Below are 26497 nucleotides of genomic sequence, written 5' to 3'. Positions count from 1 at the left end.
TTGCAGAGTGAAACCCCCCACCCACCTCTCCTGTCCTCCTTTCCCCTGCACTGCTCTGGGCAGTCATGAGGAGATTCTAGTTGTTTCCAACATTTGTGCTTCTTCTCTTCTCTCAATGTAATTCATTTGCACTGAGATAATTCCTAACTTAAAAAAAAACTAATTTCAAAATGATATTGCATATGTTACTGTTGCTACACCACAAATACTATTCCCATACCTGAGATTAAATGAAGTATGTACACTTTATCAATCTAAACTAAGTCTTACTTCTTTTCTTGGCTATATCATTTCTTATACGTAACAATAATAATAATAAAGTTCATCTAATTTAAAATTCTGGCATTCGTAGACTATTAGGAAAGACATAAACTGCAAAAGGAAATAATTTACCAAATGCCAGGCACTCTACATTTACAGCTGTGGTATGCAAATCACTGTGAAGTGCATGGCAGGAAGTACTTCCCATCTTCATATATACAATTCCTAAATGGTATTTCCTTTCTTGGTATGTCACTTTTCCCATACTATTTAATCAAAATTAATGACTGAGACATCATTTTCATGATTTGGTTCACCTCTAATGATGAAAAATAGACAAATATTTTCGGTATTCTTTTTTTTTTTTTTTTTTTAAACTTCATTTTGAAAATATTTGTATAAAAAACAATGTAGAAGGTGCATTCTGTTGACAATCTGTTTAACTTACATGTACCACTGTTGCTGTAATTGTCTGGATTCCTTGTGGAAGCACTGTCTATCACGATTTTGGCTACAAACGTCAAAGTAAAGAATTTTGGAGATGCCATCAATTGAAAAGCTAAATTTATTATTATGTGCAGTAGCGATTTGAGCTGTTTACTTTCCTTAAACAAATGTTGTCTAATGTGTGAATAAACTGAATTACATCAACTGTTCCTCATCACAGGTAAGTACTGTTTATTTCTATAACTTCTTTTATTTAACTTTTAATTTGTCATTACTTTACAATGACTGCAACATGAAATTACATTTCTCCAAAAATATATTTATTTTCATAATTTATTTCTTCATTACCTTACAGCATTTGCAATATTAACCTGCATCAACAGCAATGGTAAAACAAACATTTACTGCCAGAAATATTTATTTGTTATTAATTTTTCTTAACAAATGAATAATTACATAAAATGAAAGCTGTCAATGTCTGTTGAATTTTTTCTTCTTTATTTCAGATTTCCACTATGCCACATGCAGACAAAGGAGGAGACCTTTAACCACAGGATGTTCCACACCACTGGAATGTGTCACAGAGCACAGAAGAAGAAATTCCAAACAAGCTGATGAACAAAGACAACTCTGACTTCAGCATTGCAGAGCAGCTCAGCTCTCAACCTCAGACAAGACTGGTTCAATGTTCAACGACAATAGTTAGTGAAAAACAATGACTGTGTCTACATCTTATCTACTTCATCTCTGTCAAAATATCAGTGCCAGAAGACAACGTAAACTTCCATAAATATATTGTTCTGCCCATTTTTTACCTAAAGAAAATAAAGTGCAAATACACAGTGTTGGTAATATGGACCAAATGTGTGTACACTGCCCTACAAAGTTGTTTGCAGGGGTTTGGTAACAATTAAGCTACCATGTGTTGTCACAGAGGAAAGGTTAACTTAAGAGCCTCTTCATTACAGACTTTGATACTGCTTTAAAACACTGTACAGAGAATAAAGCCAATAGGAACTGTTTCAGAGAAATAATGACTACACTGCAAGCAATGCTTGACACACACAATCCTTATGCACAGTTGTTTGAATAATTTAGCTCATAATACACAGCAGATCTCGAAATAACAGAACTCTAACTATATGCAACATCAATTACCCAGATCACTTTGAGGAAAAAGAAATTTGTACTGTATGACTAAAGTTGTTGGTTCGGTAGTTATTACTATTATTATAATAAAAAACTACCACAGAAATTCCCAAAACAATAGGCTTCATAAATTTACGGAAGTCTATTTAAGATAAGAATATATAATTATGTATTATTTTATGAAAATGAATATTTTAAATAATTTTGCTAAAAACATATAACTTGACACTTTTCTTTGTTACAATTTTTAAATTTAACAAAAAATCTCATGCATTGGCATCTTAAGAGAATGCAATTTAAATGAACTTCATTCGTAAACATATTGCAAAGTGAGTGACCTGCACTACATGTGCTGCCTCGCTATCCGAAAGGAGAATCCTTTACACATGATGTGGACAGCTGACGCAATGTACACAATGGTCTTCAGTCATTGTTTCCATCTTGTTTCAACAAAGTGATTGGTGATATAATGACAAAAGTCAAGCCATGTGTTCACTCTCGTTTGCAATAATATGTTACTGAATTTAGTGATATCTTTCAAGTGATGGAAGAATTCTATTCTGCCAAAAATGTGTGAAATCAGTAAATGCAGAACAACAATCTCAAGTCATGCAACATTTAGCTGGTAGTAAAAACAGACTGACCACTTCTGACTGACTTCCAGACAAGTTTTTCTAGGTGAAGCACTTCCCTCTTCACATATCCTAGTTTCAAAAAGTTCCGAATATTATGTAGATTTATGGAACACCCTTTCTTTTGTGTGATATTCCTTTACATAAACTGAGAAGTCCAGAATTCAGAAATTCTCCTACAAAATACACCAATTTTGGAACACCAGATGAATCAACATTAAGAAAAATGACCGTGTCAGCTTGTTACGATGAAAAGCCAAGAAAATTGCAGCAGAATGTGAAGACAACTAAATAAAGAAAAAAAATAAACAATAGGGTAACCACTGATGAATCACCACACTCTAGTAGTAGGAATGTCGGAATGGTTGTGGTAGGTGTGCTAGAAAACGATGAAATTTTTTTCTATTAGCAAGTAAAAAACTGTCAGTATTGAATCATGTAACAATGGCTCCTTTATGCAATGAATCTCTGCATTTGTTATTGCCAAATAGTGTGAAATTTGGTAATGTTTTACTCTTACAGATGCTGCTGCATATATGAAGAAGGCAGCCAAAGGCTTTCATGAAGTCTTCCCATATGTGATATATGTAACTTATACAGTGCATGGTTTACACATAGTATCCGAACACACTGTCCTAAAGTGGACAAATTGAGATCAAGTGACAAAAAGGTGTTTGTGAAAAGTGCCAAAAAGAATTGATTTGTCCAGATCTTGCACCTCCATCCAGAACCATAGTTACTCGCTGGGAGACATGGTTGGAACCAGCAGTATATTATGCAACAATTTTGAAAATTTTAAATTGGTGATTGATGAACCCAACAACATTGGAGATTCTTCAATTAAAATTCTTCATAGCGCATTTAATGAAAGTATACTAAAGAATGAACTGTCTTACATGTCTGCAAATATGAGTTCTTCGTTTCCCTCCACTAAAAAATTAGAAACATCAAGCAGCTTGATAACTGAGACTGATAATGATCTGTCCCCTCACATTCTCCATGTTCTTCTGTAGTACCACATCTCATATACTTCAATTCTCTTCTGTTCTGGGTTTCTCACAGTCCATGTCTCACTACAATACAATGCTGTGCTCCATACATACATCCTCAGAAATTTCTTCCTCAAGTTAGGACCTATGTTTGGTAACAGTAGACTCCCTCCTGGCCAGGAATGCCTTTTTCACCAGTGCTAGTTTAATTTTTATGTCCTCCTTGCTCTGCCCATCATTGGTTACATTGCTGCCTAGGTAGCAGAATACATCATGGTCCCAAATTGCAATGTTAAGTGTCTTGTTGTTCTCATTTCTGCTACTTCTCATTACTTTCGTCTTTCCTCAATTTACTTTCAAATCATATTCTCTACTCATTAGACAGTCATTCCATTCAACATATCCTGCTATTCTTCTTCACTTTCACTGAGCATACCAATGTCATCAGCAAATCTTATCATTGAAATCCTTTCCATTAAATTTTAATCCCACTCTTGAACTTTTCTTTTATTTCCCCATTGCTTCTTCATATATAGATTGAAAATATAGTGAAAGATTACATCCCTGTCTTACACCCTTTTTAATCCAAGCAATTCATTCTTAGTCGTCCACTCTTCTTGTTCCCTCTAGGTTCTCATAATTATTGTATATTACGTAACTTGCCCTACAGCTTACTCATATTTTTTTCCAAATTTTGAACATCTTCGACCATTTTACATTATAGAATGCTTTTATCATGTCAACAAAACCTACGAAAGTATCATGATTTTTCTCCAGTCTTGCTTCCATTATCAGCTGCAATGTCAGAGTTGCCTCTCTGCTGCCTTCACCTTTCCTGAGACCAAACTGACCATCATTTAACAGATCCTCAATTTTCTTTTCTATTCTTCTGCATATTATTCTTGTCAGTAACTTGGATGCATGAGTCTAAAGCTGATTCTGTGATAATTCTTGCACTTTTCAGCTCTTGCTTTCTTTGGAATTTTGTGGATGATGTTCTTCCTGAAGTCTGGTGATGTATCACCAGACTCACAGATTCTACACACTAACTTGACTAGTTGTTTTGCTGCCATTTCCCCAATGATTTTAGAAATTCCTATAAAATATTATCCAACCCTTCTGTCCTCATAAGTCTTCCAAAGCTTTTTTAAATTCTGATTCTCATACTGCATCAGCCTCCTCGTGTCTGTCGACTTCCGTTTGTTGGTCTATCATATCATCAGATAAATTTTCACCCTCACAGAGGCCTCCAGTGTACTCTTTCCACTTTCCACTCTCACTGCTGTATTTAACAGCAGCATTCCCATTGTACTCTTAATGTTACCGCTCTTTGTTTTAATACCACCAAAGGTTGGTTTGACTTCCCTGCATCCTCAACATGTCCTTTCGGTGACTAACATTTCTGTATTTCTGAATTTCCCATGATATTTTTTGTACTTCCTTCTCTCATTGATCAGCTGAAGTATTTCATCTGTTATCCATGGTTTCTTTGCAGATGTCTTCACTGTACTTACAGTTTTCTATCCGAATTCTGTGATTGCCCTCTTTAGATATTTCCATTCCTCTTCAACTGTACTACCCACATTTTTGTAGTATCTGTAATATCTCAGACAACTTCAAACATATCTTTTTCATTTCTTAGCACTTCCGTATCCCACTTCTTTGCACACTGATTCTTCTGACTTTAAACTTCAGCCTACTCTTCACAATTAATAACTTGTGCCTGAGTCTGTATCTCCCCCCATGAACCATGGACCTTGCCGTTGGTGGGGAGGCTTGCGTGCCTCAATGATACAGATAGCCGTACCGTAGGTGGAACCACAACGGAAGGGTATCTGAAGAGGGGAAGCAGCCTTTTCAGTAGTTGCAGGGGCAACAGTCTGGATGATTGACTGATCTGGCCTTGTAACATTAACCAAAACGGCCTTGCTGTTGTGGTATTACGAACGGCTGAAAGCAAGCGGAAACAACAAACTATTTTTTTTTCCCGAGGGCATGCAGCTTTACTGTATGGTTAAATGATGATGGCGTCCTCATTGGTAAAATATTCCGGAGGTAAAATAGTCCCCCATTCGGATCTCTGGGCGGGGACTACTCAAGAGGACATCGTTATCAGGAGAAAGAAAACTGGCGTTCTACGGATCGGAGTGTGGAATGTCAGAGCCCTTAATCGGGCAGGTAGGTTAGAAAATTTAAAATCGGAAATGGATAGGTTACAGTTAGATATAGTGGGAATTAGTGAAGTTCGGTGACAGGAGGAACAAGACTTCTGGTCAGGTGAATACAGGGTTATAAATACAAAATCAAATAGGGGTAATGCAGGAGTAGGTTTAATAATGAATAAAAAAAATAGGGATGCAGGTAAGCTACTACAAACAGCACAGTGAACGTATTATAGTGGCTAAGATAGACACGAAGCCCATGCCTACAACAGTAGTACAGGTTTATATGCCAACTACCTCTGCATCTGCAGAAATTGAAGAAATGTATGATGAGATAAAAGAAATTATTCAGGTAGTGAAGGGAGATGAAAATTTAACAGTCATGGGTGACTAGAATTCGACAGTAGGAAAAGGGAGAGAAGGAAACCTAGTAGGTCAATATGGATTGGGGCTAAGAAATGAAAGACGAAACCGTCTGGTAGAATTGTGCACAGAGCATAACTTAATCACAGCTAACACTTGGTTCAGGAATCATATAAGAAGGTTGTATACATGGAAGAATCCTGTAGATACTAAAAGGTATCAGATAGATTATATAATGGTAAGACAGAGATTTAGGAACCAGGTTTTAAATTGTAGGACATTTCCAGGGGCAGATGTGGACTCTGACCACAATCTATTGGTTATGAACTGTAGATTAAAACTGAAGGAATTGCAAAAAGGTGAGAATTTACGGAGATGGGACTTGGATAAACTGACTAAACCAGAAGTTGTACAGAGTTTCAGGGTGAGCATAAGGGAACAATTGACAGGAATGGGGGAAAGAAATGCAGTAGAAGACGAATGGGTAGCTCTGAGGGATGTAGTAGAGAGGCAGCAGAGGATGAAACACGTATAAAATATATATATATACCACCACACACCACACGAGGGCTAGCACAAATCCTTGGGTAACAGAAGAAATATTGAATTTAATTGATGAAAGGACAAAATACAAAAATGCAGTAAATGAAGCAGGCAAAAAGGAATACAAACGTCTCAAAAATGAGATTGACAGAAAGGGCAAAATGGTTAAGCAGGGATGGCTAAAGGACAAATGTAAGGATGTAGAGGCTTATCTCACTAGGGGTAAGATAGATACAGCCTACAGGAAAATTAAAGAGACCTTTGGAGAAAAGAGAGCCACTTGTATGAATATCAAGAGCTCAGATGGAAACCCAGTTCTAAGCAAAGAGGGGAAAGCAGAGAGGTGGAAGGAGTATGTAGAGGGTCTATACAAGGGCAATGCACTTGAGAACAATATTATGGAAATGTAAGAGGATGTAGATGAAGATGAAATTGGAGATACGATACTGCGTGAAGAGTTGGACAGAGCACTGAAAGACCTGAGTCGAAACAAGGCCCTGGGAGTAGACAACATTCCATTAGAACTACTGACGCCCTTGGGAAAGTCAGTCCTGACAAAACTATTCCATCTGGTGAGCGAGATGTATGAGACAGGCAAAATACTCTCAGACTTCAAGAAGAATATAATAATTCCAATCCCAAAGAAAGCAGGTGTTGACAGATGTGAAAATCATTGAACTATCAGTTTATTAAGTCACAGCTGCAAAATACTAACACAAATTATTTATAGACGAATGGAAAAACTGATAGAAGTCGACCTCGGGGAAAATTAGTTTCGATTCCGTAGAAATGTTGGAACTCGTGAGGCAATACTGACCTTACAACTTATCTTAGAAGAAAGATTAAGGAAAGGCAAACCTACTTTTCTAGCATTTGTAGACATAGAGAAAGCTTTTGACAATGTTGACTGGAATACTCTCTTTCAAATTCTAAAGGTGGCACGGGTAAAAAAAAAAAAAAAAAGAGGAGCGAAAAGCTATTTACAATTTGTACAGAAACCAGATGGCAGTTATAAGAGTCGAGGGGCATGAAAGGGAACCAGTGGTTGGGAAGGGAGTAAGACAGGGTTGTAGCCTCTCCCCGATGTTATTCAATCTGTATATTGAGCAAGAAGAGAAATTTGTTAACATCGAATATAGATTTATGTATCAGGAAGTCGTTTCTGAAAGTATTTGTATGGAGTGTAGCCATGAATGGAGGTGAAACATGGACGATAAATAGTTTGGACAAGAAGAGAATAGAAGCTTTTGAAATGTGGTGCTACAGAAGAATGTTCAAGATTAGGTGGGTAGATCACGTAACTATTGAGGAGGTATTGAATAGGATTGGGGAGAAGAGAAGTTTGTGGCACAACTTGATTAGAAGAAGGGCTCGGCTGGTAGGACATGTCCTGAGGCATCAAGAGATTACAAATTTAGTATTGGAGGGCATCATGGAGGGTAAAAATCGTAGAGGGAGACCAAGAGATGAATACACTAAGCAGATTCAGAAGGATGTAGGTTGCAGTAGGTACCGGTAGATGAAGGAGCTTGCACAGGATAGATTAGCATGGAGAGCTGCATCAAACCAGTCTCAGGACTGAAGACCACAACAACAACAACAACAACAACAACAACAACAGAGTCTGTATCTGCTTCTGGATATGCCACATAACCCAATATCTGATTTCAGAAGCACTGCCTGACCATGAAGTAATCTAACTGAAATCTTCCTGTATCTCCCAGCCGTTTCCACGTGTACCACCTCCTAATGATATTCTTGAACCGAGTATTCACTATTACTAACTGAAATTTATTGCAGAAGTCAACTAGTCTTTTTTGCACATACAAATCTGGTTATTACAGTATACAGTACACTCTGTGTTTCTTTATCATTCTAAAATCAATCCACAGGGAATGTATTAAAAGACAAAATCTTTCAGTGAATGACAAATACAGTAAATTGCTATACATGCAATATGTGCATTGTTGTGTTTGTGGTGCCCATTATTTAGTGCGAACTATATCAGTCTGTGTGATGACCTTAACATAAACACTGATTTGTCACTGTGTGTTCTGTCTTCCATGCCTTTAGTTTCGTGAACGTGTTTTAATTTACTTTCTGATATTTGTCTTCTAGAAGAAAATGCATTGTCTTACCACTGACAGACAAAATTAAAGTCCTTGAACAGTCACACAATGGTGTGAGTGGGAAGCAGCTAGGCAGTTAACTGAGATGTTAGTATGGGAGCTTTAACAATTTCAGACTTTTTCTTTCTTTCTTTCTTTTTCTTCCATTTTAGACATTCTGCCTATCCTTTAGAATGATGAAAGAAGTTAACTGAGAAAAGCAATGGTAACAGCAGAAAACAAGGAGCTAGAAAAGGCTGTATTCAAATGGTTCTTGAAGCAGTGAAAATTGGAAAACCCTCTTTCATGGTCAATTGTTTGTGGGAAAGCAAAACTTTTAGCTGAAACAAACAATGATTTATCTACATTTAAAGCAAGCAATGGCTAGCTACAGAATTTCAAGGCAAGGTACGGTATTCGTAAGTTGGATTTAAGTGGTGAAAAACTATCAGCAGACCCAGAAAATTTTATTGAGAAATTCAGAAATGAAGCAGAATAGTATGACCCTGTATTTTTACACAGTGTTGATGAGACAGGTCATATTCGGAATGCTTTTAGTTTCTTAAAGGGGAACTAGTACTCCTGGCTACTAAGACAGTAAAGACCATGTTAGCATGCTGAATTCTGCATACTGTACGGGAAACCACAGAATACCCCTTCTGTTGATAAGTAAATTGACAAACCCCTGGGCTTTCAAAAAAATTAAAAACCTCCTATCTTTTACAACAATCTACCAAAGGCATGGATGAATACTATTTTACTTTGCAAATTGTACAAGTCAAGTTTCATATCTGAAATAAAAAGGCAGTAAGGTGATTCTGGACAAAAAAATTCTCTCGAGAGAAAATGGATGTTTCAAAACATTTTTGCTGCCACCAAATGTAACAAATTTGCTGCAGCCAATGGACTAATCAATCATAGAAACTATGAAGTGATATTACAAAAGGCAACTGTTGAGGAAGCTTTTCATATAAGATGGAAATGAAGAAGGCATTGTGACTCATCACCAAAAATTGAATTTAAAAGACTGCGCTTACACTGTGGCAGAAACATTGAATATGCTGAAGACAGTCACATTAAAAAGAGGTTGGAATAAACTGAAAGGCATTACAATCAAAGATGAGGTACAGAAAGGTGAAGATAAAAAGAAGAAAAAGAGGTGTGAAGAGAAAGAGGTGTGAAAAGGAAGAGGATGGTAGAGAGACGGCAGAGGACAAAAAAACACTTGTGGACATAAGAAAGATCCTTTTGAAAATTCCTGGACATTCTGATTGCAGTCCAGAGGATATAGGCAAGTGGGCTTGCTTGTGATTTTTCAGACCCTGGGTTCCAAATTCTCAGTGAAAATGATATCATTCAAAGTGTGTGCAAAGAAAAAGATGGCCAGGCAGATGATACAGTCACAGAACCAGATGTGGCACTGTGAGATGATGAGGCATATAATGTCTTGACACTGCACTAACGTGGATGGAGCAGCAGCCTGAGTGTGTGTGTATACAGCTGCTCGCAGTCATGTGACACTTGGCCGCATGGAAATGACTGAAGACAGCAAAACAATTGACTGACTGATGTGTTTAGGAACTGACACTGTTTGTAAATACAATGCCGTACAAAATCTGAACACCATTACTTTGTAGTCATTAAATTCATGTTACAGTAGTACATATACTCAAATTTAGCTGCATTAAAAAAAAGACCTGTTTTCATGATTTATGCAGTTATCTGGATACCTGAGTATTGAATTATATCAGGTTTCAAGTAATGTTGATAACTGGAGTTCTGTTGTACCTGATTTTCAAATAGAATTCATTACTAGCATTTTGTCCTGGTGGATCCAAAGCACCTAAAGTCGGAGAGGTGGCTGCTGTTTTTATCATTGATGACAGAACACCACCAGGTGATTCTGATTTTGTCATATATTCTAAAAGAACTGGTGCACTTACGACAATATCTTACTTGAACCCACATTCTGATCCACTGCTTTTTCTACCTGATGATTCTGGATGGGCTGTAGGTAAGCCACATTATCAAGCTGATGCATTGAGAACAGTCACAATGTTGCACGAGTACTACTGTTATTGTTTAGCTGTTAAAGTGATGATTTCACAATACGTCATGCTTCAGGTAAGTTATTTCAACAATATATTGTCAATAGTTATGTCAAAGTACAAGGTTCCAGGTCGGCATTCATTTGATCTCATCAAAAAGAATTCAAGAGCTGATAGTTATATAGGTGCTGCAGATTTTCTTAACACTGATGGTGAACAAAGAGAAACAGTTGGAGGGGGGGGACTCCCGTTATTTTTCCTCAAACTTATATAGGCAGCCCTCACAACATGTTTCAAAATTATCAAGGTACAATGGCCATTGTTGGCCACTAAGGAAATAATTGGTTATGTTTGTGTTATTGAATTTCAAAGAGGGGTCTCCCTCATGCACACATTCTACTCATTCTGTGAAACAGAACAGTTTTGGAGAAATGTAATAAAGTTGCAAAGAAGGATGCAATGTTAGTTCCATTATTAAGGCAGATAGACCAGACAACTTAAATCAGAAAATAGAATGCTTGAAGATCGATATAGTGTGAATTAGTGGAAGTGCAATGGCAGGAAGAAGAGGCTTTCTAGTCCTATGAGTACACTGATACAAATACAAAATCACAAAGAGGTAATGCGTGAGTAGGTCTAATAATGTATAAGAAAAAAGGAATATCGATAAGCTTCTGCGAACAGCATAGTGAAGATATTTATCATGGGCAAAATAGATACGATACCAACAATCACCACACTAGTACAAGTTTATATGCCAACAAGCTCCACAGATTATGATGAAACTGAAAAAATATACAATGAATTACTCAAACGGTAATGGGGATGAAAATTTAATTATGGTGGAACGAGAATTTCCTGGAATGAAAGAGGAAGGTGAATAGCAGAATTTTACACAGAGCATAATTTAATCATCACTAATACTTTATTTGAAAATCAAGGAAGAAGGTTGGATATGGGGAAGAAGCCAGGAGATACTAGACTGTTTCATGTTATTGTATAATGGCAAAGCAGGAATTTCAAAACCAGATTACAAACTGTAAGATATTTCCAGGGACAAATGTTGACGCTGACAGTATTTTATTGGTTGTGAACTGCAGCTTAAACTGAAGAAGCTGCAAAAAAGACAGGAAATAATGGAGATGAGATCTGTTTTTAAAAAAGGAGGTTGCTGAAATTTTCAAAGGGAGTATTAGGCAATGACTGACAAAAACCCAGGTGAGTAACACAATAGAAAATGAATGGATAGCCTTGAAATATTAAATAGGACCAGATGGATAAAATGATAAAACAGAAATCCTTGGATAACACATGACATACTGAATGTAACAAACAAAAGAAGAAAATATAAAAATACAGCAAATGAAGCAGACAAAAGGGATATAGACGTCTAAAACTAAGATTGACAGAAAATGCTAAGTGGCTAAGAGGAAACAGCTAGGTGAGAATTTCAAGAATGTAGAAGCATGTGTAACCAGAGAAACTATAGATTACACCTGTAGGGAAATTGAAGACCTCTTTGGAGAAAATAGCTAAGCAACTGTATGAATGTTAAGAGCTAGATGGCAAGCCATTACCAAGCAAAGAAAGGGAAGCTGAAAGGTGAAAGCAATATATAGAAGAGAAACAAACTTGAAGGCAATATTAAAGAAAGGGAAGAGGACAGAGATGAAGATGAGCTGAAAGATACAATACTGCACTAAGAATTCAACAGAACTCTGAAAGTCCTAGGCCAAAATACCTGGAATAGATGACAACCCCTGAAAATTATTGAGATTCTTGGAGGAATAAACCATGACAAAACTCTTCAACCTGGTGAACAAGACATTTGAGACAAGCAGAAAACCAGCTAACTTCAAGGATAATGTAATTGGTCCATTTCCAAGGAAGACAAGTGCTGGCAGGCATGAACATTACCAAACTATTAGTTTATTAAGAAATGGCTCCAATATACTGACATGACCTGGTTACTGAAGAACAGAAAAATTGGTACAAGTCAACTCTGGCAAAAATCGGTATTGCTTCTGGAGAAATATAGGACCATGTGATGCACTATCGATCCTATGACTTCTCTTAGAAGACAGATTAAGGAATGTCAAAATTACTTTTATAAAATTCCTTAACAATGTTGACTGGAATACCCTCTTTGAAATTCTGATGATAGCAAGGATTAAATAGATGTAGTGAAAGTTTATTTAAACATGTGTAGAAACCAATCCATAAATAACTGTACAGCTCTGGGGTTTTTGTAGAGAGCCATATAATTCTTCTAAAGGAACCTTTACTTTCCCTTCAATTTTTATTGGCTGGATTTATAAGCAAATTTAATGTAGTCCATAGAACATATTTTATTTGAATGTGGAATTTACGCAAGCAATTGTGATTACTAAGCAATTGTGATTACCGTGTCATGTTGCTACCCTCTCCACTTGGTGTCAATTGTAAGGTGTTAGAACTACTTTTTGGGGCCTGTACGGGTGAAATCAGGCAAGTCCACTTTGTATGATATGCCGAACAACTTCATCCTCCAGGTCCTTGCCAAAGAATCTGTCAAGAAGGGAATCCTGGAGTGGGGGCCAAGAGGGGTATTAGTCTTTGGGGTCTGTCTTCTTTCTATCTTAGGTTCTAACAGCCTTAGTCTTTCTTTTCGTTTCTGTCTTCTCCTCCAAGAATACCTTGGCTTCTTCCCTCTATACCATACTCATTAGTCTCTATCGTGGAACCCTTCTTATATTCATTTATGAAATCTATCTTCACAGGCTAGCCTCAGGAGTAGCACATAGCCAGTGATTCCTCAAAATTATATGAGAATGACTAGAAAAGTCTTAATTCTGGAATACACATACCTGACTGGATGAAATATGGACGATTCAATTAAATGGATAATGGACTATAGGTCCAACTAATGAGTCGTGCATGAGTAAAAGTCACTGCTCCTTACATATAATAAGTATTTGTTAACTGAGATCCCATGTCCATAGCAACACTGATCACCTGATAGAAACATTAAGAAACTTAATTAAAGTTAAAACATACAGCTATGACTGATGGTATACATTCTATTGTGGAGCTTTTACAGTTAATAAGCATGAATAAATGTATTTTGAAAATGAGAACTGTGCTGGTACATTAAAGACACAAATAATATTAATATTTGTAGTATAGTTTGGACTTCAAACATTTGTTGCTCGGTTAGAGTTTCACAGAAGTGACAGCATCATTCACCTAAGGGGAAGAAGCTGTAGTGTAACTTATCACTTTGATGAAATGACATGCTGCACAAGCATTTTTTGAACCAATGAATAATGGTAGCCACTATAAGACGTTTATTTTCATGAAGTATTAGGTAGTCTACTGTTTGAGTGTATATTTTATTTATGCACATGAATCATAAAATAGATGCATGCAGAAGATCTGCCAAGCCGGGACAGCGATAAACATTGTACCATATTCATGGTATCTGTTGGTCAGGAGGTTTATTCCTTGTTATCAGTTCTTGCCTTCACAATATGATGCACGCCACCAAGGAGTTGTGGCTGTGACAATGCCAATGACATCTCGGGGACAAGAGAGATACTGTTATAGAGATACATTCAATTGATATCTGTTAATTAAGATAGAATGATTTTGGACTTTATCCTTATCAATGTTCTCCCAGTGTACTGCATAATGTAATAACTTATTAAAGCACAGTTATTGTAAACAAGAGTACAATTTATGAGGCAATGAACACCCTCACATCTATTCTGTGAGTTGGATGTTGAATCTGTACGCTTAACTTCCAGCAGTAACTGCAGCACTTTGAGAAAAGATGTTTGATCAGATAAGGTTGGTGAGTGTGCTGAAATAATGAGGTGAGCAAGATTAAACAACAGGAAGTCTTAGCTCCCAATCAGACGTTATCATGCTATGATGGTAAAGAAACAGCCGAGCTATGTAAAACGGCATTAAAAGGTAGCAGTGGTTGAGATGGGAGTCAGACAGGATTGTAGCCTCTTCCTCATGGTCTTCACTCTTAACACTGAGCAAGTTGTGAAGTTGGTGAGGGAGTTCCCAAGAAAAACATTATACTCTGTGGTTTGCTGATATCCTCATTATACTGACAGGGACAGCGAAGAACTTGAAAGAGCAGCTGAGTGGAGTGGACAGTGTCCTCAAAGGAGATTATCAGAAGGACAAAAGTAAAACAATGGTAAAATAACAATTACACATATAGAAGCCTCTGGCTGCAAGGATGATTTTATAACTTTTTATTAATTGATTAATTCTGGGAATACCATTCCCATCTTCAAATGCACCTGTATACATAACAAATACCTTGTCGTTACATCAATGCATATACAACATAACAGCATTTCTCATAAAGTATATAAAAGTTGCCATAACTGCCAGGCTGAAGGTCATGTTAAAGTTCTTATGCTTAAGTCAAAATATACATAGCATTAGAACTACTCATAGCTCAGATCAAATATTAAGCCAATTATATTTTCTGTCTTTGGAATGTTAAACTCATTACACTAGGTGTGACACAAAAGTTTCCAGAATTTGTGTATAGCTGATGTAGTCTAGCTAATACGACTGGAATCTGACATGTTTGTATTTTCCCATCCTTTGAGTGTTAGTGGCTCAAGTGACTTTGTGCTAGATAGTAGCATTTAGTTTTTTTCATGCATTTTCCCAGTCTCATGTGTTAAGTGTCTTGTGAAACTGATGATGGAGGATGTCTAGAAACAGTGTGCGTGTGCATAAACTTTTTTGTTTCAAACTTGGAAGAACTGCTACAAAAATACATGAAACGTTGAAGCAAGTATATGGGGAAAACGCCTTAGGTTGCAGTCAAACTTACAACAGTTTTAAACATTTTTCAAGATGACAGAACACTATTTGACAATGATCTGTTTCAAGATGGCTGCCAACTGGCATTACTACTGAAAAAGTCACTGTTGTTAGGAATACTGTGCTGGAAGATTGTAGACAGATCATGCAGGGCATATGTGATGATGTGGGGTTGTCCTATGTGACATGTCAGAGGATTTTGTCTAGCGAAAGTGGCACACGGGCGATTGATTCCTCCACTGCAACAATGTGAGGTCACACACTGCATTGATCATCCTGGAGTTTCTGGTGGGAAAAAAAAAATGATAATTATTCCTCATCTGTGGTTTCCACTCAACCTGGCACCAACTGACTCTTTTTTAATACCCAGATTGTAACTCACATCAAAAAGCCAAAGAGTTCACAGAGTTGAGGAGATTCAAGCAGAATTGCACAAAAATGCTCTTGAAAAAAGCAATCCAAGGAGCTTTCAGTTCCTGGGAAAACTGTTGGAAGCGATGTATACAATCTCCGAGGGGAATACTTTGAAGGTGGTGGTAAAAATTAAGATCCACATGAAGTATAATTTTATTTATTGGTTTATTCCAGGTACTTTAGGGAAGCACCTTATTAGTAACCAATTTACAGTTTAATTATAGCCATTTATAGTGGAAGTGTTTAGCCACTCTGTACAAACAACAAACATTTATGGTGTTGACAACCAACCTCTATACTGAACAGGAGTGAATATTGAACTGAAAGAACACTGAGGTAAACTCACCTAACAACTTTTGAGAACTTTTAACATATACTTTATGAGAAAAGATGCTGTGTGTTGTATACACACTGATGTAATGCAATTTTTGGAAAACTCTAAAATGTGCACAGGTGCATCAGAAGATGGGAATAGCAGTCCCAAAATCAATCATCTAATAAATATTTATTGATTTATTTATTATAATTATAATCACCAACTATATATAGCTGTAGTCTCATCATCCACTTCTATAAGAGTGTCAAGATTACATCCTCACTTCTTTCCAACAATGACTTCGGCACAAAAGGCCACATTTAACTGTAGGTCCCCCAGAATTAACTGGGTCGGTTCAAAGGGCAGAGGAAGTGAACTGCGCACTGCTTTGAACAGAACTAAGCCTAGTAAAGCACAGTGGTGTTCAAATCAATCCTTGGATCGAAAACAGCCTTTTTCCATTGTACTCATACTACCGATATAAAAGGTCATAGAGTTCGCAAAATTTCACAGAGGAAGAAAATAATATTTCTTCTAGTATTTGTGTATTAACTTAATATTGACTTAATTGTCTGCATATTGTCTTTAACACCAGAACCATGAACAAGATCGAGGGACACCTCTGAACTTTTTTATCTGCACTAATGAATTCAGTTTTTACCATCTTCCGCTGAACTTAGCCACTTTCCCTCATTTCTGCTACTTTTGACAAAGGTGTACTGCAATTTCATTTTCATCATTTCATGAAAATTTTATGAAGTATACCTAGGTAAGAAGGAGAAGTCAATAGATCCTTGCATTTCGAATACAGCAGTTTTAATAATTACAAAGGCACTGGGATGAAATTTACTGCATTCAACAACTGCTGCTTTCAGTGACGATATACACAGTCTCAGAATGGTTGCACACTGGACATTTTCAAGCAAGTTCTTAATCGTTTCTTATTAATGATGACTGGTTTTGATTTAACAAATAGATCACTTTCAGGTGATCCACTAGTCACATTAAAATTTATCACTGTTAATTAAACACACACACACACACACACACACACACACACACACACACACACACAAGCAATCCAGATGGTGTTTTTCATTCTTTATAACAATAAATATTACAGTTTTCTTTAGAAAGGCCTTCAATACCTCCATTCCTCCTCTAGATAACTGAGCACACACCTAAACATACCAACAACAGTTTTACGGTACAATAAATACCTAAATAAATAACAAGAACGTGAATAATCATATAAATGGTCAGCATGTTGTAGTTTATACTGAGAAGATGTAGTACAATTGTATAGTGGGAGTTCACCATTACAACCTGTGGAACATGCATGTAACTAAATATAATGAACAGGTTACAGACTATAAACTTTTTGGCCGAGGAACAAAAATAAACTTCATCATCCACAAGTAAATCTGACACTGGCACAGAATTATGCAAATTACACAGCCACAATCCATATTATATTTAATCTCCTCTCTAAAAGGTGCTGATGAGACTACGTAAACAACTTTAAAAACAATTTTGCTTGGCACCTCCTTCTGGTGTTTGTACTAAATCAAGGACACTACATTATATATAAATTACAAATAATTTATACATATCAAAAACTTATATCAATGGTTAAGAACGTAGATCAATGAGAAAATGTATTATTTTTGTAAATCTGTTGATACATACCACCATCTCAGTACACCATGAACATAATTCCTAGCAAATGAAATTAATTAAGAATGTCGTCCTAAGCTAATGGCAAAATACCACACATACAGAAAAAATTTTTGCTGGATCTCAGAACTGTGCACAGATATGGAGTGAAGAACACCTGAACAGTTTATCTTATGTGGAAATATAATTATAGTGATAGTAAAGCACTCATTTACAATCTTCGCACATTTTAGGAAAATTTGTATACTGACCTTGCTGGAGAACGTGTTGGAGTGCGGTATCGAGATGACCCTTTTCTCCTTGGAGAGAAATCTCTTTCACGTGGGGAATGTACTCTTGGTGTTGGAGAGCGAGAGAATGAACGAGAACGAGACCTGTGTACAATTATACACATTGAATGAAAATATGATACTATATGCACTACTAAATTAATTTCAGAAGTACAGGAAGTAGTCAAGCAATGAAGAAACTACCTGACTGCAAACTACTATGACCATTTCTACGACAACAAAAGAATCTTGACCTACAGCAACAGTAAAGCATTAGGACAAAATAAAACAGATTATGCAAATGTTACACAAAAATTCTGAATAAGCTTTTTACCTTAAGACTGACACTCTGCTTTGAATTTTTCTCAGAAAAACTGTTGGCATGACTTCATATTCATACAATTATTCAACTTCTGTTTTATTTAGATTAACATTTCATCTGCTAAAGAAGCAAATGAAAATATTTCATTGTGCTGTATAAAAATTTCAAAATGTTCTTCAGGGTAAACTGCTTTAGCCCTATAATTAGGTAAAATTTCACAAGTGTCATTATTAATTGCTGTTAAATATGGAGCGTTTATTGAATCCGCACAGCTGCAAATTACGATTGTCTTGAAACATAACGATCATAAGTAGTTCATGTTTATTTGAATTCTAACCAGATAATCCTGTTTCCACATTACAACATGTTTGTGTTCAATATATCACTGCTTCAGTATATTAAGTTAAACACTGATTCATGTTAAATGCATAGCTTTCAAAGTAAAATAAGTTGCACTCAAAACAAATGTAGACTGATTGGTAATGGTAGAATCAAAAATGTTAATGTTAATTTTATAAAAACTGATGTTCAATATGCAGTGAACTGAAACCCATGTGACAAAATGAGGCAGTTAATTGGAAGCCTTAAAATATATTTATCAGAAAATTCTTTGAAACTCTAAATATTATGAAATGTACACTTCAGAATGCTTTGCACTTATCATACATGCACGCTAAGCAGTACTAAAAAACACAAACCCACAATTCAATACATCCATCTGAATTTCCTGTAGAGAAATAAATTATAACACTTCTTCAAGCATAGTGGGTATTTTAGATTTGAGTCCTTACTTAATTTTTCCTGGACATTACCTGCTACCTGAAAAGCTGTGCTAAATCACTTATTTGCATGGCATCTTACTGAACAAGCAGCATATCATTAGCTGGAATCATTTTTATATGGTTACATATTTGTCTTCTTTTGGCTGTAAAGCCGCTCCAACAATAGGTTGGTAGATAGACTACATCACTAGTGTTGCATTTATACAGTTGTAAAATCATGCGGAATTACAAAGAGTATACATAAAGTAGACAAGACTGAGAGCTCATACATACAACAACTGTTTTAGAATACAGACCCACACAAAAGATGTTACTGTTGCAATTTCTTCCAAGACCTTGAAATGTGGGTTACAAGAGCCAACTACAATAACTGCAATCATGTTAACTGACTGTCTTAATAATATTGTTTTCTGTATTTGTGCAGCAAATATAAGTACTATATTATTTTTCTTATGCCTTTGCCCTGCAAATGCACAGGGTCAGAGACAAGGCACGGTTAATTTCAGGGGTGGCCCTGTGCCCCTCCTGTCGCCACCCAGTTTTCTCTGGGACGGAATGTGTGTTTCCATATTGTTCATGTATAGTGTTATTCAAGTGAATGTGTGCAAATGTTTTCTAAATGTGTGTAAATTGGGCATCTGAGACTGGAACTTGGGTACCAGCCTGATATACATCTAGTTGGATGTGGGAAATTGCCTAAAAACCACATCCAGGCTGGCCAGCACACTGATCTTTGCTGTTAATCTGCAGGACAGATTCGATCTAGGACAAGTGCATCTCCCTGTTGTGGAAGGACGCTTTAATATGTGTGGCTACCTCGACAGATTATTCAATTCTGCATCCCAGTGTATGAAAATGTTGAATTATACATCAATATCATGTCGCATATGTGAGCATACTTTACAAACATCAAGTTCTGTTATAGATCCAATTGAAAACAGGCCATGCCTGAAACTAGTAATGCTGAATAAAGTACAATTTTAAAATACACCTCGAAGGAATGGCGTTTTTCCTCTAATTGACTGAGACTTTCGTGCCCACCCATGTCACTGATAACATACACTTATATTGTGTTTTTGGTGAGCCTAATCAATCACATGATAAAGATATCACAGGTGCAAATGGCTTTCATGTGTAAAAAATTTGAGGACTATATCACAGCAACCTTTCTTGAAAAAGTATCAACCCACTCGTGGTCTAAGTAAAAAAGAATTCTAACTCCTGTTCAATAACTTTAATATTTAATTAATTATTGACATTTATGTAAATAATTGCTACATTTAAAGTTACTTTACCCTAGTAATGGTGAAATTAGTTAGCAAGCAAAGCACAGATCAATGCAGAAAAGAAAATAATCATGTGCTTTGAATGTCGTATTCACTTAATTAATTAGTGTGGTTAAAACTCCAAGTAGTTACTTGTCTGGTAACAACTTTACCTTTATGTCTTTGTCATGTCAATGAAAGCCTGAAAATAATGGGAAAAAAAATTATGGCAAGGAGCAATTCTTAAAAATTCAATGTTTCTTTCTGTAAACCTCTTCTTATGGAAAATAGGGCCACAGTAAATGTAGAACTGTAATTTAACTGACACATATTTATCTAGTACAAGCGAAAGTATTCATACTAGCACAAATAGAGCAATCAGACTCCAGCACCCAGAGACATTTGCCACATTGTAAGTTATGAATGTGTGTGTGTGTGTGTTTGTTTCCTATTTCACTATTTCAGAAAAATGACTCTGAAAGCTTAATATTTTAGCAGTCTTCTTTCAGTGTGCCTGTCTGTGATTAAATGACTACTCTATGTGGTGAGAAGCAATCTATCCTTTCCATATTGTTGATATTTATCTAGAAGGTTAGATCCCAAATGTGCTAAGGAACTTCATTCGATTAAAAGAACTTACCATCACTGCCACTGAGAATGTCTTTCCAATCTTAGTTCAGCTCATTCTGGAGAATTATTCAGCTTGCAAAATTGCAAAAAATGTATTTAGTGAGGTTTGGGACAGGATGTGTGTCAAGGGTAGATAACTGTGGTGGTGGTGGCGGCGGAAGTAGACAAAGGTAATCTATTTCGGTAAATAAACTGAATGTAACTGGATAGACCATATTTTGAATCATAACTGCCTTCCACATTGTACTATAGACAGCTAGTGAAGGGAACTGCAGAGTGGAAGGGAGAAGAGGTAATGTACAATTGAACATCTTTAAAGATCAACAAAAAATGTTGGCATAAGGATGAAGACCAACATAAATATGAAAGAAACACAATAATCAGAATATGAGAAAGATATGAGTAACTCTCTCGATTATCCAATGACATGCCATCAAACAAAACACTGTTGGTGATACCAGTGCTTCCCATACTAGATCTGTTCTTGACCTCTACCTATACTTACCACTAACAATAATTAAAAAAGCATGACTTAGAAAATTTCTCTGCTTTAAATCATCTTTAACACGAGTCTCCTAAATCTCCTGCTCTGGAGCATACATTTGCATGTAACACTTACTGTAATCAGTATTTATGGTTCCAGTACCATGTCAGTGGCACACACTGGCATTTATTTCCTCAGAAATGTATTATAACTTTATGGTCGTGAAACTTAGAAAAACATTTTCATTAAACTTGTGGTTTTTTCCCCTGACACTACCTGGAAGATTAAAAACATTTGCCGAAATGTGACTCGAAAGTGGGACCTTTGCCTTTATTGGGCAAGTACACCACCAACTGATCCACCCAAGTACGACTCACGACCCTCACAGATCCATTTCTGCCAGCACTTCTTCTCCTACCTTCTAAACTAGCCAGTACCTCTTTCGCCTAACTTTCATGTTTATAGGATAGGAAAAGCAGCACTGGCAAAAGTAAAGATATGAGGGCAGGTTGTGAGTTGTGCTTGAATAGCAGTCAGTAGAGAACTGGTGTACGAAAGTCGAAGGTACCAGGTTTGAGTCCTGGTCTGGTACAAAATTTTATCCCTGTAGAAAGTTCCAAATCAGCATCCACTGTGCTGCAGAATGAAAATTCATTCTGGTAGCATGAATCTTATTTGATTTTCACAATGTTTTTAGATATTTTCTTTAAAATCAGCAAACCTTATTCCATTATGTATTCTTCTGGCACCCCCCCCCCCTCCTCCCCTTCCATTTCCCATCCTCTTAAATCCCTCCATGTCAAACAGATCAAGAAAGTAACGTGTCACATGGATGCAGAATATTCCAGATTAAACAGGATACATGATAAATAATTGTATGCCGAAATTACACAGACCTGTATGTACAAAATAAGGGAGTTCTAGAGTTAATAATGTATGCCCCATAAGGACTATGTATTCCAAGTCATAATTTTTTTATGTACCACTAAGAAGGTAAGGAAGAAAACAATGGAATTTTGTTTGTATTATCCCTCGTAAAAGATGACCTAACCTAACATCCACACACTTTGTCTTAGTCACAAGAACTCAAGTAATGAAACCTTGAACATTTGTCTTTCATAGCAGCTACAGTAAAAAGTCCTCACAGAAAAATCTAATTGAATGCATGAAGTAAATAAAATCTTCATACCATGTTATCACAAGCAATTCATATTACTGGATTAACAATGTGGTGCAGTCTGTCTACCAGAGAAACTAAGGGAGGCTACCTTTAGAAAAGAAAATTGAGCAGTCTGATCAGAATTGAGCTTTGCCATCTTACCATTGAGACAAATGGTCTCTCCCAGGTGAATTGTCTCCAAATTTCAAACCATTATGTTCTTATCTGACAAGCGAATGTGTCTACCTAAGAGGCTCGGACAGTAGATGTCATGGTGGATCATATATATACATACACTGAAATTTTACTTGTTTACTATTAGTGAGCACTCAACAGTGAAAGTTAGTTTTAAATAAAGATTCAGATGAAGTAAAAATAAAAAACTAATAATTAAGATCTAGTTGTATGCAGCTGAAAAAATTTTCTGGACACGTTTTATAAGAACCAACTACACATGAAACACCCGATAAGCATACATAACTTGTAAACGAACACAAAGATCTTCCTGTTACAGTGGATGTCACATGCACGAAAATTGTTTTTAAAACTAATAAATGGGAAAAAATTTTAATCTTCTCCCACAAAGATTTGTAAATCAGCAGCATGAAAATTTTTAGGTAAAAGAGCTACTTCTCAAACAGTGGAATGCACAAAAAATGTCCACACGTGCTAAGAAAATGCCCCAAAGTGACCACCTATTTGTAAACACCAAAAATTACACAGGTGCATATTCAAAACCAGATACCTGAAGTTATGATGTAAATGTGGAATGAAATGCTTTATAGTGTCAGTTAAGAGCATAATGTTTTCAGGAACTTGTTGAAGTCTGACTGAAATTGGAAATGGATTCTTATGGACACACTTGTTAAGCAGAAAGGCTGTTTGACATGACTTTTGTGACAGTTTTACTTAACTTTCAAACAGATGTAATGTACTCTTGTTTACTGACATCTATATTGCATGGTCAGTATTGTTTTTTATAGAAATAAATTATGCGCAAGTACTGTGCAATGACATAAACAAAGAGGACTGAACGCCAGACAGAAACAACTGCGTCCAGGTAAGGTCATGGGATTTTGTATTGGCACTCAAGATGGTTTGCTGATGATTATTGTTATTGTCATCATCAGTAAGAAAACTGGTTTGATTCAGTTCTGAATACTAGTCTGCCCTATACAGATCTCATCATCTCTGTATAGTTCCTGCAACCTACACCCATTTTAATCTGCTTACTGTATTCATGCCTTATTCTCACTCTATAGCTCCCCCCCCCCCCCCCCCCACTCCACCCACCCCCAATTATCAAACAGCTTATTCTAAGATGACTCACAATGTGTCCTATCAACTGATCCTGTCTTTTAGTCAAGCTGTGCTACAAATTTATTGTTTTCCTAATTCAATTCAGTACTTCTGTATTAGTCATTCTATCTACCCATTTATGCTTCGGCATTCTTCTGTAGCACCACATTTCAAAAGCTTTTATTCTCTTCTTGCCTGAATTACTTATCGTTCATGTTTCACTTCCATACAAGACTACACTCCAGATAAATACTCTCCGAAAACACCAATACAGAAATTTAAACTACTGATGACAAATTCCTCTTTTTCATTAATGTTTCTTCATGCTATTACCAGTCTGCATTTGTATTGTATTGTATTGTATTGAACTGGGCTCCTAGAAATGACAGAGAGGCTTCATCCCTGCTGTAGCCCTAATTGGTTCACAACCCCACAACAGGCTACAGCAGTCCACTTACCCCACTGCTGCCCCACACTGTTGTGCTGCCATTTACAGAGAGACATATTCGACACTCAAGTTGGAATCTAAAGCTCTTCGATGAAACTCTACCTGTGAAGGGGATAGTGAAATATCTAGGCGTAAACTTGGATGAGAAGCTAACTTGGACCCCTCACATCAAGAGCATCTGCTCCAAGGCAAAAAGTACTCTAGTGAGTATTAGGACGGCTTGTGGCAAAAAATGGGGCCTAAGCCCCAAGGGCATGCACTGGATATACACCATAGTGGTTAGACCCACGATTTCCTATGGGGTCGTAGTGTGATGGAAGAAGGTAGAATAGCAGGTTGCTGCTAAGGAGCTTGCTAAGGTGCACAGACTGACCTGCTTAGCCATAACAGGTGGAATTAGCAGCACACCAACTGCTGGAATGGAAGTCATGCTGGGTATGCCTCCACTTAACCTTTGGGTCAGGATGGAGGCAGCAGCTGTGGCACACAGACTTAAAACTGACAAAAACTGGGTCTCATTCGCATATCCTAAATATAGGAATGGCTAGGGAAATGCCTGTCGACAATATAACAACTCCCAACTGCTTCGACAAGCCTTACAACATAATAATTGGAAGTAGGAAGCAGTGGGAAAAAACAGTTCAACACAGTATGGGGGACATCATTTGGTTCACCAATGGGTCGAAAACAGACCAAGGCATTGGCGCAGGGGTGTACAGGGTTCAGCCGAGACTGGAGAGCATCATCTCTCTAGGAAAACTGGCCTCTGTATTCCAAGCTGAAATTATTGCAATCAGGGCATGTCTGGAGGAGAATACACGTAGGTGCTACAATGAACATAGCATCTATATCTATTCAGACAGCCCTGAAACCATTGGCAGCTAATGGAACAAGATCTAAGATTGTTGCAAATTGCCACAGGGCTCTGGTGGAGCTAGGGGAAAGCAATAGGGTAAACCTAGTGTGGGTCTGTGGCAATGAACAAGCCGATAGATTGGGTAGGATGGGGGGGGGGGGGGGGGGGGCAACAACTCCATTTATTGGACCAGACACTGTCCTGACAGTCACCAAGGCTGTGATCAAATTATAACTAAGGAACTGGCTTAGGAAACAGCACATAGGATATATGACCAAGGTCCATAAACAAAAACATGGTAAGGTAATGATGCCCAAGCCATGTTTTAAAAGAAGCTCTGTAATCCTGGGATTGAACAGGTCAGAGATCAAACTCATGACTGGACTTACGACCAGCCTTAATAATTTCAAAAAACACCTACACACAATGGGTATAACGGAAGAGGGCCCTAAATGTAGGATCTGTGATGAGAGTGAAGAAACTGCATCACACCTAATCTTTGAATGCATGGTATTGGAGAGTAAAAGACACACAATCTTCGATACAATTAGACCTGAAAAAATTGTGTCTAACAAAAAATTGGTAGAGGGACTTCTTGCACTATTTAAGGGGACTGGTTGGCTTTACTAGATATGCAGGGAGTGATACCGCACAATAAACCTAGTTTCAGTACGGGCAGTGGTGGATCGGACCTAAGCTGTTTTAGCTTCCCTGTTACAATCAATCCCTCTTAAAACCAATCAATCAATCAAATGGCCAATACTACCCGCTGTTCCCCTAATGAATACCAAGCACTCAGATAGCAAGTCAATACTAAGCTAAAAAGGTGAGGCTCAAAGGAAGAAAGAATATATAGAACTACATACAACAAAGAAACTTGCAGCTAATGTTATGGAAATGGAAGAGAATGAGATGTGATACTATGAGAAGATCTTGGCAGAATACTAAAAGACCCAAGTAGAAATAAGGCACCTGAGATATATGAAATTCCTGTGGAATTATTATTATCCCTGGGTGGGGGGGGGGTGCAACTTTGTA

At 36.9% G+C, this 26497-nt stretch overlaps 1 protein-coding gene across 10 annotated transcripts in view; it reads right to left on the bottom strand.

The window, feature by feature from the left end:
• LOC126335556 (E3 ubiquitin-protein ligase RBBP6) overlaps window positions 1-26497 on the bottom strand; it is a 356043-nt gene that overhangs the window by 94168 nt on the left and 235378 nt on the right. For all 10 annotated transcript variants that reach the window (XM_049998961.1, XM_049998967.1, XM_049998969.1 and 7 more), the window contains one exon: window positions 18197-18319. In XM_049998961.1, coding sequence (XP_049854918.1) covers window positions 18197-18319 — 123 coding nt within the window. The remainder of the gene's footprint in view (window positions 1-18196; window positions 18320-26497) is intronic.

Source organism: Schistocerca gregaria, chromosome 2, assembly GCF_023897955.1.
Source record: "Schistocerca gregaria isolate iqSchGreg1 chromosome 2, iqSchGreg1.2, whole genome shotgun sequence".
Taxonomy (NCBI): Eukaryota; Metazoa; Arthropoda; class Insecta; order Orthoptera; family Acrididae; genus Schistocerca; species Schistocerca gregaria.
This window is presented reverse-complemented; position numbering and strand designations above follow the sequence as displayed.